Source organism: Heptranchias perlo, chromosome 41 (genome assembly GCF_035084215.1).
Source record: "Heptranchias perlo isolate sHepPer1 chromosome 41, sHepPer1.hap1, whole genome shotgun sequence".
NCBI classification, from domain to species: Eukaryota; Metazoa; Chordata; class Chondrichthyes; order Hexanchiformes; family Hexanchidae; genus Heptranchias; species Heptranchias perlo.
In genome coordinates this window covers 2,194,808-2,211,196 of record NC_090365.1, presented here as the reverse complement: position 1 = coordinate 2,211,196, position 16,389 = coordinate 2,194,808, and the positions used below count along the sequence as shown (strand labels likewise).

Here is a 16,389-nt window from a genome sequence, read left to right as displayed (position 1 = left end):
ATCCCCTGCCCAGAAGCCATAAAATGAAGCCCCACAATGTGGCTTTCAAACAGCGGAGTTGTGTACAGGGGGTGTTTGAAGATTGTGGTGCCGTACTCTTTCAGATATTGAATGACCTGCAGGGTACCTCCTGCACTTTTTTGTTCTTGTATGTGCACAAGTCTTTCCTTTGTATCTGCTTGGCTGGGTTGGCAGCGCTGTCTCCTGAGTCAGGCGGTTTGTCTTCCACACCAGGCGTTTGAGCACGGTCTCGGCTGACACTTTACTGAGGGAGTGCTGCACTGTCGAAGATGCCATCCTTCAGGGCAGGTATTAAACTGACACTCTGTTCAGGTAACGTTAGACCCTATGGGAACTATTTGAAGAGCAGGGGGGAGTTCTCCTCTGGCCAATATTTATCCCTCAACCATCATCACTTTTTTAAAAAAAAACACACACACAAACTGGTCGTCATCTCATTGCTGTTTGTGGGATCTTGCTGTGTGCAAAATGGCTGCAAACATTACCTGTACAACAGTGCATGCACTTCAGTGTAATTCATTGACTGTGAAGTGGTTTGAGATGTACGTGAGAGAGGAGTGATACAACACTCTAGAGATTCCAGTCTGCGTAATTCTCTTTCTGTGGCCCACGCTGTGGAATCTAAATCCTGTGATTATGAATGAGGTAGATAAGATTCCACAGTAAGCTGGAGCAGCAGAATATTACAAAACTCAAGTCTTTAATCTAGAGGCAGCAAGTTTTTTTTTAGTGGAGTATGGCTAGGATGAGAGAGTTGGGACCTTTCACTTGGTGAGGCTTCTGATCTCCAGTGTCCTGGCCAATATTTATCGCTCAACCAACATTACCAAAATACAGATCGTTGCTGTTTGTGGGAGCTTGCTGTGTGCAAATTGGCTGCTGCATTTCCTGCATTGCAACAGTGACTATACTTCAAAAAATACTTAACTGGTTGTAAAGTGCTTTAGGACGTCTGAAGGTTGTGAAAGGCACCATATAAATGCAAGAGCGCTCGCTCGCTCTCTCTCTCTCTGGGCAGAACTCAAGTGATGGTGTTCCCATGACACAGTTAATGTTCTTGTCATAAGACACACATCCACTGACTTATAACAACAGTGACAGACAAGAAAAGACCCTCTGGTCCATCCAGCCTGTCCCCCACAATTGTGATAGCCTGTGCATCACAATATGTACGCTCCCCACCCCAATCCCAAACTGTGATCTCCTGGGAGAGGTGAAAAACCAGATGACGACTTGCCAGGAGCAACACCTAGGGAGAGCTGATGGGTTTGTTTAATTTGGGAATGTAAAACACTGTTCCTTTCCGAGTTTTCCCCCCCCCCCCACCTTCCCTGATAACGAATATTTCCTGTCTGTTTCAGTGAGACGAGTATCTGCCAAGCTCGAGCCACGGTGATGATCTACGATGACGGCAACAAGAAATGGGTTCCGGCGGGTACCGGGGCACAGGTCTTCAGCCGCGTTCACATTTACCACAACTCCGGCAACAACTCCTTCCGCGTGGTCGGGCGCAAAATCCAGCCGGACCAGCAGGTAATGGGCCAAGCGGGTCAGTTGGGACCAGCTGGTAATCGGTCAGCTGGGGCCAGCGTGTGGCACTCTGGTCAGTGATGGTTAAGGGAGCATCAGTAAGCCTTCTGATTTTTGGGGTTCAAGTCATTTAATTGCCCCCCAAAAGCTGAGAAATGCCAATGTTGACTTACTCTGGTCCTGGTGAGTTTTTTATTCTCTCTCAGGATGTGGGTGTCGCTGGCGAGGCCGGCATTTATTGCCCATCCCTAGCCGCCCTTGAGAAGTTGGGAGTGGGCCGCCGCCTTGAACCGCTGCAGTCTGTGTGGTGACGGTTCTCCTACGGTGCTGCACAGGCCACTGAAGGAACAAGAGGAGGCCATTCAGCCCTTTGAGCCTCTCCTGCCATTCAATTAGATCATGGCTGATCTGTATCTTAACTCCATTTACACGCCTTGGTTCCGTGATCCTTAATACTCTTACCCAACAAAAATCTACCAATCTCAGCCTTGAAATTTTCAATTGACCCCCAGCCTCAACAGCTTTTTGGGGGAAGAGTGTTCCAGATTTCCACTCCCCTTTGTGTGATGTGGAGATGCCGGTGATGGACTGGGGTTGACAATTGTAAACAATTTTACAACACCAAGTTATAGTCCAGCAATTTTATTTTAAATTCACAAGCTTTCGGAGGCTTCCTCCTTCGTCAGGTGAACGATGTGAAGCACTACTTCACCCTTTGTGTGAAGTAGTGCTTCCTGACATCACCCCTGAACGGCCTGGCTCTAATTTTAAGGTTATGCCCCCCCCACCCTTGTTCTAGACTCCCCCCACCAGAGGAAATAGTTTCTCTCATACCACAAACGATAAACAACTGGACATGGTTCATGATATTTAGCCTTTGCGGTTCTTAAAATGGGTCATGATTTTGAGCCAGGCGGCCTGTACCGGGATCAGTGCATGCTGTGTGCTGCTTTTAATTAGCTGTGGCTTGTGGGCCCCAACAGGTTAACCCTTGTCTTTCCTGTTTTGTTTCTAGGTTGTGATAAACTGCCCGATCGTCAAAGGCCTCAAGTATAACCAGGCCACGCCAAGCTTCCACCAATGGCGTGACATGCGCCAGGTCTGGGGGCTGAACTTTGGGAGCAAGGAGGATGCCACGCTATTCGCCAACGGGATGCTGCACGCCCTCGAGGTACTCGATGGCACGGCGAGTGTGGGTATGTGCAATCGTACTGAGCCGGGGAGGGGGGGGTTGGAAGCGGAACAGAGGCGTCTTAAGGAGGGAGCCCTCACTTCTGTGTCAACCGGGGTAAGGGCAGAATGTAGCGAGTGCATCGCCCTTTTAATTTTAAAGCACACTTACAATCTTCTTAGCTAAGATCAAACTCCGTACTGGTTACGGTTCAGAAGTATATCACTCCTGGGCTGTGCCGCTCCATATACTCCTGCTGGAAAGAACGAACATGCATTTATATAGCGTCTTTCAGGACGTCCCATAGCACTTTACTTTTGAGTTGTAGTAAGTGTCTACTTTGATTTTTGGTTCAAACTGTTGCAGGTTTCTGTCTGAACTGGAACTCCTTGTCTGTCTGTGTTTTTAAACAACATTCTGAATCTGAATTTTCACTGGGGCGGGGTTTTTGCAAAAGAAACCTTCTTTAAAAAGTTGACCCGACTTTTATTTTCAAGCAAAACCACCTTTTTGCTTCCCTGTTGCGTCCGACCTTGGCTCCGGATCACTTCGCGCTGAAAGGGGAAAGGCTTGAAATCTTCAAAATTAAAAGCCGACATGAAAATATCCCCGATTTTTACAGTCTCTCCCACCGCTTTCACGAGAAAGCTCTTCGAAAGGTCGCAGGCTCCTGGAAGAGATTAAACCGTTTGAGCGCTCTGATTACGGCGAGTTTTGTTCCAGCTGCTCCTCGTTGGCCATCAGGTCCCCTCAATGCAAAGGGGGTGTTTACAGCACAGTCGGGAAGTTTTACTGGGAGGTAATTGTGTGCGATGGAGGGAATGTTCCCGTGTGTGGTGAATGGCACCCTCTAGGGGAACCTGTGTGTTCTACATTTTAGCAATCCACACTGAAAGGTACACTTGCACTTACATAGTGCGTCATATCTTGGAATTGTGAATTACTTTTGAAGTGCAGTCACTCTCGTTACATAGGTATTTAAAATTCTCATACCTGTGTTCAAATCCCTCCACGGCCTCGCCCCTCCCTCCCTCTGTAACCTCCTCCAGCCCTACAACCCCCTGAGATCTCTGCGCTCCTCCAATTCTGGCCTCTTGTCCATCCCCGATTTCCATCGCTCCACCATTGGCGGCCGTGCCTTCAGCTGCCTGGGCCCTAAGCTCTGGAATTTCCTCCCTGAACCTCTCCGCCTCTCTCTCCTCCTTTAAGACGCTCCTTAAAACCTCCCTCTTTGACCAAGTTTTTGACCACCTGTCCTAATATCTCCTTATGTGGCTCGGTGTTAATTTTTGTCTGATAATCCTGTGAAGCAGCTTGGGCTGTTTTACTGAGTTAAAGGCACTATATAAATGCAAGTTGTTGTTAATCTCCATGGTGAATTTGGGAAGTGAAACCAATTAACCCATCGGCTTCTTTCCTCCCACAGCAGGACCACGACTGATGAATAATGGCCCAACAGCTGAAGAGCTGGAGCAGCAGAGGAGGTGAGTCCACATGTGTAAAAGGCCCCAAGCACACACCAGTCTTGTTCCTTACCTCTCTCTCTCTCTCTCTCTCTCTCTCTCTCTCTCTCTCTCTCTCTTTTGAGCCTTGCCCTGCACTCATTCACGCTGGGCCAGCCCAGTTCCCTCCTGCTTACTATAAAACCGTAGATGGTTTAAAGCTCAAAGAGGCCATTCGGCCCATCATATCTGTGTCAGCTCTAAGCTGGAGCAATCCAAAACTAATCATCAAGTCCTGCTCTCTTCCCCATAGGTCTGTATCTTTCTCTGCTTCAAATCTACTCATCCCTTAAAAGATGCAATGGTCTCTCCCTCTCCTCTCCTCTGTCCCATCCTCCTCCTCCTCACTCCAGCCTGGAGAGCCCTGGAGATTTTTTTTTTTCCCTCGCTAGCCTAGGGGCACTGAGGCCAATGCTAAGTGTCCCAACCAGCACCCTGGCTGAAATGAGCTAATTCCACCCAAGCTTGGGATCTTCCTGCTCAGTACCGTACCCAGCAGTGCATTAACCCACTGAGGGGCATGGTGACATGTAGTTTTTCTAGCACACTGGCACCCCAATTCTGGGATTAATCTTGCAGCTACAGTATTGGAATGCTGGCTTCCATGAATAAAACCTAAAAGACTGACCAATCTCGCACGGTATTTCAAATCCTCCGATTTAAATTTCTTGTGCGTGTCCAATCTGTGCAAAGCAGCTGCTTAGTGTGTGATCCTATTATTCCCCTGAGCTGCTGACCCAGTCTGCGGGACCCGATCATCCTTCTCCTGAGCTTTGGTGCTTTAAAAAGCAGTGGCCTGTATAATTCTTCACAGCAAACTGAACAGAGCCATTGCTGTCTGTCCAGGGGATTTAACCAAAAAAAAACACAATGTGTGGGTTTGTGATATCGGGTATTGCTTTCCCAGAGGTGGAGAGTCCTCGGAACTTTCTGTGAGTATAGAACAAAGTGCTATGTTGTTGTATTCCCCTCGCTCCCATTTCCCTCCTCCCCGCCCACCCCATCTTTCCAACATGCCTAGGGAAAAGTTGGCAAACGGCCTGCTAATTGGGACAAAATGGAAAACCAAAGTTGTGGACATTACTGGGGGGGGCGGTGAGTGTGGCAGTGATGCTGGGGGTGTCACGTTCTTGCCTCCTGATGGATGCAAAGTTCTCTTTTCCATTTCTAGTCTCTGAGATTAAAAACTGTAAGCCAGTATTTTACACCTTACTGTGTCAGAGTGGGTACAGCATGTCCCTGTGTCTTGTTAAACTCATTGCGTTCAGACGTTCATTAACAACTGCAAGCTCCTAAATGCAGTAGCATCCTTTTTATAAGTCACTCCAACCCGTAGCCTGATTTTCCAGGGTGACCTTACCCAGTCTGAAAGGGGGCGTTCACGCTGATTTGTGCCTTTTTACACAGGAGCTAAAGACCGAGAGAAGCCCCCAGTCCAACAGGTGCCTCTCGTAAGGTTTCCATTCTGTCGATCTCGCAGCTCAGTGGATTTTAGCTAATTACTTGACTTGAGGTTGAGCGAGCAGAGACCAGCTGCTCCCTCACCATGGAGGGAAGGTCAAAGGGCGGGTGGAGGTCGTCTTGCACATCACCATTGGCTGGCGGCAGACAAGCTTGGGGTCAGACATCCCACTCGCTGTGGGTCAGTGCCATGAAGTTGGGAATGCGAATGCCCTGAAAAGGGGTGGAAGGGAGGAGCCACGTTTAACTATTGGGTAGGCCGACTTCCTGCCTCCCTCATCGATGTTGGGGGAGGGGAGAAAATAAAACAGCCAATAACTGCTCTTGACATCTTGTGCCTCTGACCTACAGGCAGCAGTTGGAACAACAGAGGCTGGAACAGCTGGAGCGGGAACAACTGGAACGGGAACAGCAGGAACGGCGCAGTGCAGGTAGGAACGAGTCGTTTAACGGTGCTGCGTGACTGGTTTCGTTCCACGTGCGGTTTTTGGTGAATCGGCACGCTGAATCTTTGTACTGTGATGGAACGATTCTCGTTATCCCGCGTCTGGATCGTTACCTGATCCACGGGCAATTCATCGACTGGTAGACACTCAATGGTTGCTGCGAAGGGCTTTCTAAGTTGTCATTGGAACGTGAGCCTTTTTAGGGACAGATCATGAACTTAATGGGGGGGGTGGGGTGTGTGGCTGAGGATACAAAAGTGCCACCTTAAGCTGGGGGTGCCCCGAAGTGGGACTTGAACCCATCACCTTCTGACTCAGACACTGAAAACTGAGCCAAGCTGCTACTTGATTATGTTGGCACGTTGATTGCCCTCTTGGATCTATGACGGCCCTGTCTTGAGAGTTATGTAAACTCATCTTAAGTCGGTGAAAGCGGATTTAATCCTTTGATATTCCCAGCTGCTGGCCATCTGCTGGCTCCGTGCTGAACCAGGCTCAAACCTCGTTAACTCCTTCTGACTCTTTTGAAGCTCTCTCTGTAAACTCCTCCATCTCTCCACCTCTCTCGCTGACTTCTGAAACCTTCTCAGTCTTTTTAACCAAGCGTTCAGTCATCCCTCCTAATCTCTCGCTCTGTAGCCCAGTGTGTCTTCCCACCCACCCCCCCCAACCTTTTATTTCCATTGTGAAAGGACTTGACTTTTTTTCAACGTTAGGGGCATTATACAAATACCATCATTGTTTTGAAAGCCAAACCTTCCTGTATTTAAACATTGAACTTTCAAAAGGGAGTTGGATATATAATTGAAAAGGAAAAATTTGCAGGGCTATGGGTAAAGAGCGGGGGAGTAGAACTAATTAGCTGCAGTGTGCACCATCCACAGGATGCACTGCAGCAACTCACCAAGGCTTCTTCGACAGCACCTCCCAAACCCACGACCTCTACCACCTAGAAGGACAAGAGCAGCAGGCATATGGGAACAACACCACCTGCACGTTCCCCTCCAAGTCACACACCATCCCGACTTGGAAATATATCAGCCGTTCCTTCATCGTCGCTGGGTCAAAATCCTGGAACTCCCTTCCTAACAGCACTGTGGGAGAACCTTCACCACACGGACTGCAGCGGTTCAAGGAGGCGGCTCACCACCACCTTCTCGAGGGCAATTAGGGATGGGCAATAAATGCCGGCCTCGCCAGTGACGCCCACATCCCGAGAAAGAATAAAAACCTCTTTACCCAGAGAGTGGTGAGAATGTGGAACTCGCTACCACAAGGAGTAGTTAAGGCGAATAGTGTAGATGGATTTAAGGGAAAACTAGATACACACATGAGGGAGAAAGGAATAGAAGGATTTGCTGATAGGGTGAGATGAAGTAGGGAGGGAGGAGACTCGTGTGGAGCATAAACACCAGCATGGACCTGTAGGGCCGAATGGCCTCCTGTGCTGTTAAGTTATCAGGTTGTAAACCAAATCTGATTTTCTCTTGATCTTTATTTTCTTTTCTCAGTGACGGTGTCTCCAGCCCCTGCAGATAGTGCTCCGGGACCCCCGCCTCCGCCGGGACCCCCGCCTCCGCCGGGACCACCCCCACCGCCCGGGCCACCACCTCCCCCTTCAGGGGGTGGACCTCCTCCTCCACCACCGCTCCCGACCTCTTCAGGCTCTTCGAGCAGCTCAGGAGCGGGTCTCGCTGCCGCACTGCAGGCGGCCAAGCTGAAGAAAGTGGCAAAGGTAGGCGGTCTTTGTTACGGTGGGCGGAGGGACGGGCGGTCTTTGTTACGGTGGGCGGAGGGACGGGCGGTCTTTGTTACGGTGGGCGGAGGGACGGGCGGTCTTTGTTACGGTGGGCGGAGGGACGGGCGGTCTTTGTTACGGTGGGCGGAGGGACGGGCGGTCTTTGTTACGGTGGGCGGAGGGACGGGCGGTCTTTGTTACGGTGGGCGGAGGGAAGTGAACGGCACTATAGAAATGCAAGTTCTTTCTTTTCAATTACTATTCCCATTTCCCTGTAAATGGATCCTAACATCAGGACCATCTCTTTCCTCCCAGGCGGAGGAGAATGCTGGGTCAGGTGGAAGCTCCAGCCCCAAGAACGACAGCAACAGAAGCAGTGGCGGAGGAGGAGGAGGAGGGGGACTTATGGAGGAAATGAGCGCCATGTTGGCAAGAAGGTGAAGAACTCGGCCTTGGGGCCGTTCGGTGGGGGGGTGGGCTCAAGTGCCTTTACGTTGGTGTGATTTTCTACCCAAGAACCCCTGCTAGTAGGATAGTAAATTGGAACTATAGAGCGTCAGTGAGGGGTTTTGATGGAGCAGACGGAGAAAGTGTTTCCACTGGCAGGAGGGTCGGTAACCAGAGGACACAGATTTAAGGTGATTGACAAAAGAACCAGAAGGGAGATGAGATTTTTTTTTACACAGCGAGTTGTTATGATCTGAATAACCCTAACCCTAATGCATAGCATTTAAATACTCAGGAAAAAATGGCACTAATTGTCGTACCTTCTAGAGCAGGAGGATTATTACAAAGAACAGAAGGTAATTTGGGATTGCGCCCAGAGACTAGTTGGTAAGGATTGTATCCTCCAACCATCCGAAGAGAATTCTTTGCATGAACTGCTGGGGCAGTTGACAATTTACACTCGATCAACTAAAATGCCACGCCCCGTGCTATCAATCACTGCGTGATCCCTTTCATAAAGACCATTGCTAAAAGGGCTCTCAGCTGCTGTAATCATGACAATTATAATAATATTCTCTCATTTCTCTGAACTCTGTTAGCGAATTCACCTCCATTATTGGTCAAAAACTTGCTGGTGTCCCAAGTCCAACCCCTATCCATTTTTCCATAATTTTATCTACAATAACCACCTTCTCCTTTAATATGTATTAGTGTAGAAATACTAAATCTTGTAGCCAGGTCAATAAAATGTAAGATGCAAACATTTGAGTTTGTCCCATACCTTTTAGATCCATGACCACTACCTCGTTAAAGTCACGTGCTAATGGAACACTTACAATAGGACGTGAGGGCAGCCGTCTATACTTACAGTTCTCACTAATCTCTTCTGTTCGCCTCGTGTACTCCTCATCAACTACACCCGCACCTTTTAGCAGGATTTTTAAACATTGACAAGTAGGGTGGGCAAATTGTCTGTGACTTTAATATAACTTGTTTTTTTATCTCTTATCCTTATCGCCTGATGCCATTAATACTTGTCTAACACACTGATGAGAAACATCAGGTTTTATTAAGGGGATACAAAAATGCCCTGACTGGCTAAACCGCAGATCAACCCATTTCCCAAAAATGATTGCCTCATCGAGTTCCATGTCAAGTTTCATTTTTGCCTTTCTCATGGAAGGTTTATCCAAAAGCGTAGGTATCTCACCAGAGACTACATCTGTACTTATAAAATGACTTACTCCAGCTATCTTACATGGAATTACCACTCTCTTGAGTGACCAAGGTGTTGTCATCTCCAAACCTAAAACATGTAGAACTTTTAACCTTATGTTGATCCTCACTACTTAGTAAATCAAGATAACATTTTAACCAGTCTACCCCACATACTGTTGAAGTACATGCGCTATCTAAGACCGCACAATTAAAGGAATCCACGACTAATACATTCATTACAGGGCTAAAACTCCTCGTGACCAGTATAATCTGTTCATATTCATCATTATCTTCATCCTCACCCTCAGAACTATTTTCTTCATGCGTCATTTCAAAGACCCTGCATATTCACTCTGGCCAGTTCTGCCTCATAATGGTACCCAGAGTCACATCTAAAACATCTACTGATTTCCCCCCCCCCCCCCTTGGGCATTCCTGGAATGTGCCAAATTTGTCTTCTGTTGATATAACTGGATTTGCTGCACCCGCTTTATCACCAATCTGGCTGTCTTTAATCTTTCCGTCATGTTGATGCCAACGTCTCTTGAAAATTTTGAAACCTGGACTGACGCCTGCATTTAGTATCTGGAACATTTCGAAACCTGGTAGCCATCGAATCTTCCATTCTTTGTGCCACAGCGGAAGGCCTCATTTGTTCCATGAAGGCTGAAGGGAATGATTGTTTTCCCAGGAATTTTTTTTAAAGCAGCTGACATTTGATCCAACAGAGTCTCCTTTTCCGAGAACTGGATACCAGTTAGGACCAGTTGCCTGTCCATATGAGACACAATCTAGTAATTTAAACACAAGCACCGATCTAGGGATTCCCGATTTGAACTTTGTCAACCTCTTGTACAATTTGTTAAAGTCCATGATATGTTCTGTTGAATGACCGTCCGTTTTTTGAAATCTATCAAATGGTGACCAGGACTCATAGGCACTTAACAACTCATCTTTCTTGTAGATTTGATCCAGAAATTCTATTGGAAAGGTAAAACCTTCATTATCCAAATGATCTGCATCCATCTCAGAAAATACCTTACTTCTGATTTTACTTTGTTCAGGAAGCGACAGTGCCAAGGCCATGCCTTGCTTTCTCTTTGGCGGAGTAGTAACCAGTGTCCACATATCAACCGCATTCTTCCACTGATCAAATGATTCAAACTCCGAGAACATCAGGGGAAATCGTACCTCGACGATTCAAACTTGCTTTCTGCCATTTTCTGCAATGGCCATTAGGCTTTCAAGTTTTTTTTTGCGTCCAAAAAGAAAATATTGTTTCCAACCTCCACCTTTTAGGCAACCGTCCTGTGCTACCGTGTAATAAATGGGATAGTCAGGTGGTGAAGGATAGAACACTAGAGCCTGGTCTTCAGTTGCTTCCAAGCCTTTATTCACAGAGATCCACATTACCCACACGATACCCTAGATAAGCTCGTATAAATGGATACAAGAGTCCCCAATTGATATGCACCACCTGAATACAATTAACACCGGGGGAGGAGAAGTGGACGATGTGTTCCAACCTAGGGGCACAGGCCAATTGTAGAGCCCGTTGCAGCGTCCAGCTGCCAAGTCCTGTAATGCTATGGACCTTGCCGAATACTATGGTGATGCCAAGGCTTTTGTCGCCATGTGGCAGGGAAGAGTGTGATGCTACATCAGCCACTGAGACCAGCAAACACGGCACAGTGATTGAAACTGGAGCCTTGTAGTCTGCGGGGCCCAGTTTCGTGCTGACTGTACCAACTTGAGCCGGGGGGTGGGGGGGTGGGGAAGCTTGTTTTGTGCTCCTTAGAGCCACACTTTAGTGATCTGTACTTACTGAACTCTTTTTCCATTCAGACGGAAAGTGACTGAGAAGCCGCCTCCAAAGAAAGAGGAAGAATCGAACGTAAGTGTCCGGCCGATCGCTGCTCCGTCCAGTTGCTGCACTGAACTCTAGCAGAGCGGTGTGGGCCGGCTTCAGCTCGTACAGGCGACTACGTGATGTTGGCATTGTGTAGACGGATCAGTCAGATGCAGTGGGCCAGAGCGAGTTGCTGCTTCGCGTGTGCACCACTCTCTGTGCCTTAGAATGATGACTGTTACTCATCATGGCACATCCACAATCTCTTCTGTGCCACTTGGCAAAGCTGGTAAATGCCACTCAGGCACTTCTGCCAGTGGGAGCAAGGGTTGCCCTAGTGTGGCCCACGCACACCACCTGGCGGCTGCTTTAAGCGCACCAATCATAATGGCTCTGGGGTGTCTACTTGAGAAAGGTGCAGGAAGACTTAACCAATGAGTCATTATAAGAACGTCCAATTGTACTTTGATGGGGGAGGAGTTTGTGAACGAGAAGGCTCCAGTACTGTCGAGGCGGCTGTGAGATAACTGGCTCAGGTGCTTATCTCAGTTGTCTTCTTTTCTTTAGGAAGACACCAACTCGGGATCCAAAGTCCCAAGTGTTCACAGCAGCGGTAAGTCTCGCCACTCCATCTGTGGCCAACAAATCAAGCTAATTGTCACTCCTTAAACTTTCCATTTCTCCTCCTCCTTTCACTGCCATGGTTCGGTTGATAAATGTACCTCACCGGAATGGTACCGGGGCTAAATTACAGGGACGGGTTGCATAGATTGGCTTGTAGTCCCTTGAGTATAGAAGATTAAGGGGTGATCTCATTGAGGTAGTTAAGATGATTAAAGGATTTGATAGGGTAGATAGAGAGAAATGACATAGTCACCCCTTGCCTGTCCTCACAAGCCCCCAAGTGATGGTTTGGGGAGCAGTGGAGACCGAGATTACCTGGCCAGGCTTCTCCAACAGACACCTGCCTGGGGAAGCCTACAAGTAGCGTTTCTAACTCCTGACGTATTCCTGGAGGATTCGTCACCTGGATTCCCGCCTCCCCCACTGCCCCGCCCGGTCAAACAGCCTTTTATTTTTATAACTAATAAATGAAAGTAAAGGAAATATGGGGGGGGTGGGGGGAGGAGGAGAAGAGAAAACACCTCATTTCTTTAATGCCCCCCCCCCCCCCCCAATGATTTTTCTCCCGGTTTTGCTCGCAGCAGTGTCCTGGAGATTAGTCTTTAATTCCTGGAGACTCCAGGACAATCCTGGAGGGTTGGCGACCCTACTCTACAAGAAGTGGGTGGGGGGGGGGGGGGTGGGGAAGAGGTTAGAGTAAAACCGGACAACCGTTATGGAACTCAAATCAAATTCTTCGGCGTGCTGCACACTTTAGTACTGTGGGCCCTGTCTCTCCGCAGTTAAATCGATTGAGGAGTGCTCTGTTCTTTGTTAAAAGCCGCCCTTGTATTGAGTTGCGTCGTGGGTTTTTGTGCCGCTGACATCAACTTCAAGGTGAACGTGCCCTGGACTCGGTGAGGCCAATGACCAGGAAAAACTAGTTTTTCTTTTCTCTTGGTGAATCGGTGGACCTTAACTTTGGTCTTGTCAGTGAGGCCGGGGGAAAAAAAAGCAGCTTGAGTGAAACCTTTTCTTTTTCTGTCCGTTTTTAGAATCGGTTAAGAGACCTTGGGAGAAACACAGTTCGATGGTCTCCAGGTGAGTGACATGTTTTCTCGTTGAAATGTTGAGGTGAAAGGTCACCTCGCTTGATTGGGAGGTAACTACATTCAACCAAAAATGGTGCTCCATCCTCTCTTATTCGTCAGAGTGAGGGGAGGGGAGAAGTTGTTTAAAGTAAAATATTTGGTCTCTATTTGTAAAAAAAAAAAATTCTTGCACATTAAACGTCCCTTTCATGTACGAGGCTCGTTACTTTCCACACACAAACATAAGAAATAGGAGCAGGATTAGGCCATATGGCCCCTTGAGCCTGCTCCTCCATTTTTTTATTCGTTCATGGGATGTGGGTGTCGCTGGCAAGGTCAGCATTTATTGCCCATCCCTAATTGCCCTTGAATAAGATCATTGCTGATCTTCAATCTCAACTCCACTTGCCTGCCTGATCCCCCATATCTCTCGATTCCCATACAAACGGTCCTCCCATTAGCTCAGTCAGTATGTGTGTTGCTCAGTACGACACCAGGTCCCGGAAGGCCTAAAGTTTGAGACCTGCTCTGTGCTGATCTCAGGAGCGTCGCACAATGGAGATCAACAATTGGACTGGAGACTTGAGCTGATGAGAGGGTGGGTAAGATCTAAAAGCTAATCCTGTCCTCCACTAAATTAGATATTAGTGTTTGGTGTCTTCAAAGGCAGCAACTGAATTTGTAATAGAGAGCGGTACTGGGGGTTGGGGAGGGTTTGGGGATGTCGTGTGGAGACTGGTCATGAGGGCAGGCGAGTTGTGTAGGTTGTGTCATTACACCCTGCGCATCGCAACATTCTGTGTCCCGAGAAATCCGCACCTGTATTTCCCAATTCGCGATATAACGCTGATTGGTTCTCAATGTCCAAGAACTTCAGAGGTTGTCCTGCTTATTTCATGCCATGGAGCCTGTTAAATTGGGTATCAAGTTGTAAAAGAACATTTCATCCAATTCCATCGCACATTATTGTATAATGTATTATCTATATTTTCAAACGCCCATCGAGTCCGTCCATCACTTTGTTAGCCATGATGTGGAGATGCCGGTGATGGACTGGGGTTGACAATTGTAAACAATTTTACAACACCAAGTTATAGTCCAGCAATTTTATTTTAAATTCACAAGCTTTCGGAGGCTTCCCCCTTCCTCAGGTGACATCGTTTCACATCGTTCACCTGAGGAAGGGGGAAGCCTCCGAAAGCTTGTGAATTTAAAATAAAATTGCTGGACTATAACTTGGTGTTGTAAAATTGTTTACATTTGTTAGCCATGGCAACGCTCTCTTTTATTTAACCACCATCCCTTGCTCATTCTCTATTCGTATTCTGATTTCCCAACAAAGTGTCTCTCTTTTAAACACCTCAATTGGTTTTGCATCTGTGGCCTTCTGGGGCAGTGCATTCCCACCACCTCACAACCCTTTGTGTGGTGAAAGATTTTCTGGGTTCACTTTTAACTGGTTTGGAAACTTCCGTCTTTGTCCTTCACTAAATTAAAATTAAGTTAGCTGGATGGGAAACTGATGTGATGCTTTTTTTAAAAATTCATTCTGGGGATGTGGGTGTTTACGACAATCCAACAGCTTCATGGTCGCTTTTACTGATACCCGCTTTTTAGTTCCAGATTTTTTTTTTTAAACTCCATTCTCTGGATTACTAGTCCAGTAACATAACCAGTACACTACCGTACCCTAGCTTGTAAGGATGAATAGAGAGAGATCACAAGACTGATATGGATGAGGAAGGGCCATTCGGCCCGTCTTGGCTCATCCCATGTCCTATAACTTGCACAGCTCTCTGCTCCACAACAATAGCCAACCGTCTCAAACTTTCCCAAAGGGGTCACTTCCAGTACCTTGCCCAGAAGCCCATTCACTCTTGGTTAGTCGCTCTCTTGTATGAAGAACTCCCATCAGTTTGATCCTGTGATATTTGCACATCGCCCCTAAAGTAAAGCCCTGGGTTTATCTTTTATATGTTGTATCTGGTGGAATCCTGTGTGGAACCTGATGGCACCTAGTTAAGGCGATTGGTCAGGGATGAAGAATGTGGGATGGGAGTTCAAACAGATAGTCAGTAGATTTGTTTGATTTAACTTTGAAGGACAGTGAACCTTCTGTCAGGAGATCCAACAGGTTGGGTAGAGGCTGTGACCGGGTGGATTGTTAGTGGTCTTTGGTAGGATGAATTTGATGGGCGATTGGCCTTTTCTTGTGCCTTGCTTTCTGATAGCTAACCGGTTATTCTTTGAACAGATCTTAATATCTTTTCCCAACTGAGGTATGGTTCGACCTGCAAGGATTTGGCAGTGGGACCCACGCCAAACTAGGCGACATCTCCAAAGTAACAGTTCTTGTGTTTTTTCCATTTTTACTTTCTTGTTTGACCTCTCCCTCTCACTCTGCAGAGCGAACTCCGTGCTGAAGACAGCAGACACTTCAAGCAGCTCATCCAGCGGGGTTCAGCCTAGGTATTCAACGTTAAAGGACGGAAATCCGCTGTGCGATGTCGGGTGATGGCGCTTCAATGGGGCATTGCAACCAAGGGTTAATGATTTGGGGGAAGGGACAAACCTTCAAGCATTTTGGTTTACCTCATCCACTCGGTCATCCATTTTGATTTACCTCATCCATTTTGATTTACCTCATCCATTTTGATTTACATCACCCACTTGGTTTCTGGCCATTTTTTCATATTTGTTTTGATGAAAGAGGCAGCAATGTTTCCTTTTTTAAAACCCACTTCTGAATGTTTCTGATAGATTTTGAGGACTTTGTATACTTTTTTTCTTTTTAACAGTAAATGCTTTGATTATCACTTTTTTCCCTTTGGTTACGAAGTTTCGTGACATTTGTCACAAGGAGCCAGCTGTGTGACGATGGCCATCAATGCCCCTGAGCTAGGAAGGGGAAGAAGTGCCCACTCATTCTCGGGATCTGGGTGTCGCTGGCCAGGCCGGCATTTATGGCCCATCCCTAGATGGTGATACAACAGATTGTCTTGCTAGGCAGTTACAAGTCAACCACGTTGATGTGACACTACCTTAGGCCAGACCAGATAAGGACGGCAGGTTTCCTTTCCTGAAGGCTATTAGTGAACCCTTTAGGCTTTTACAACAGTCCGGCAGTTTCATGGTCAATTTTACTGATACCAGCTTTTCATTTCCAAATATTTTTTTAGCTGAATTCAAATTCTCAAACTGCCATGGTGGGATTTGAACTCACGATCTCTGGATTGCCAGCCCAGTAACACAACCACCACGCTACCCTACTCCTGATCGTGGTCCAGTGACGACCCCCCCCCACACACCCCT

At 47.3% G+C, this 16,389-nt stretch overlaps 1 protein-coding gene across 3 annotated transcripts in view; it reads left to right on the top strand.

Moving 5' to 3' along the window:
* vaspb (vasodilator stimulated phosphoprotein b) overlaps positions 1-16,389 on the top strand; it is a 70,639-nt gene that overhangs the window by 48,053 nt on the left and 6,197 nt on the right. For 2 of the 3 annotated variants that reach the window (XM_067974862.1, XM_067974860.1), the window contains exons 2-11: positions 1,383-1,554; positions 2,567-2,747; positions 4,149-4,206; positions 6,037-6,116; positions 7,643-7,866; positions 8,185-8,306; positions 11,380-11,428; positions 11,951-11,996; positions 13,042-13,087; positions 15,484-15,546. In XM_067974862.1, coding sequence (XP_067830963.1) covers positions 1,383-1,554; positions 2,567-2,747; positions 4,149-4,206; positions 6,037-6,116; positions 7,643-7,866; positions 8,185-8,306; positions 11,380-11,428; positions 11,951-11,996; positions 13,042-13,087; positions 15,484-15,546 — 1,041 coding nt within the window. The remainder of the gene's footprint in view (positions 1-1,382; positions 1,555-2,566; positions 2,748-4,148; positions 4,207-6,036; positions 6,117-7,642; positions 7,867-8,184; positions 8,307-11,379; positions 11,429-11,950; positions 11,997-13,041; positions 13,088-15,483; positions 15,547-16,389) is intronic. The other variant, XM_067974861.1, reaches the window with a different exon arrangement.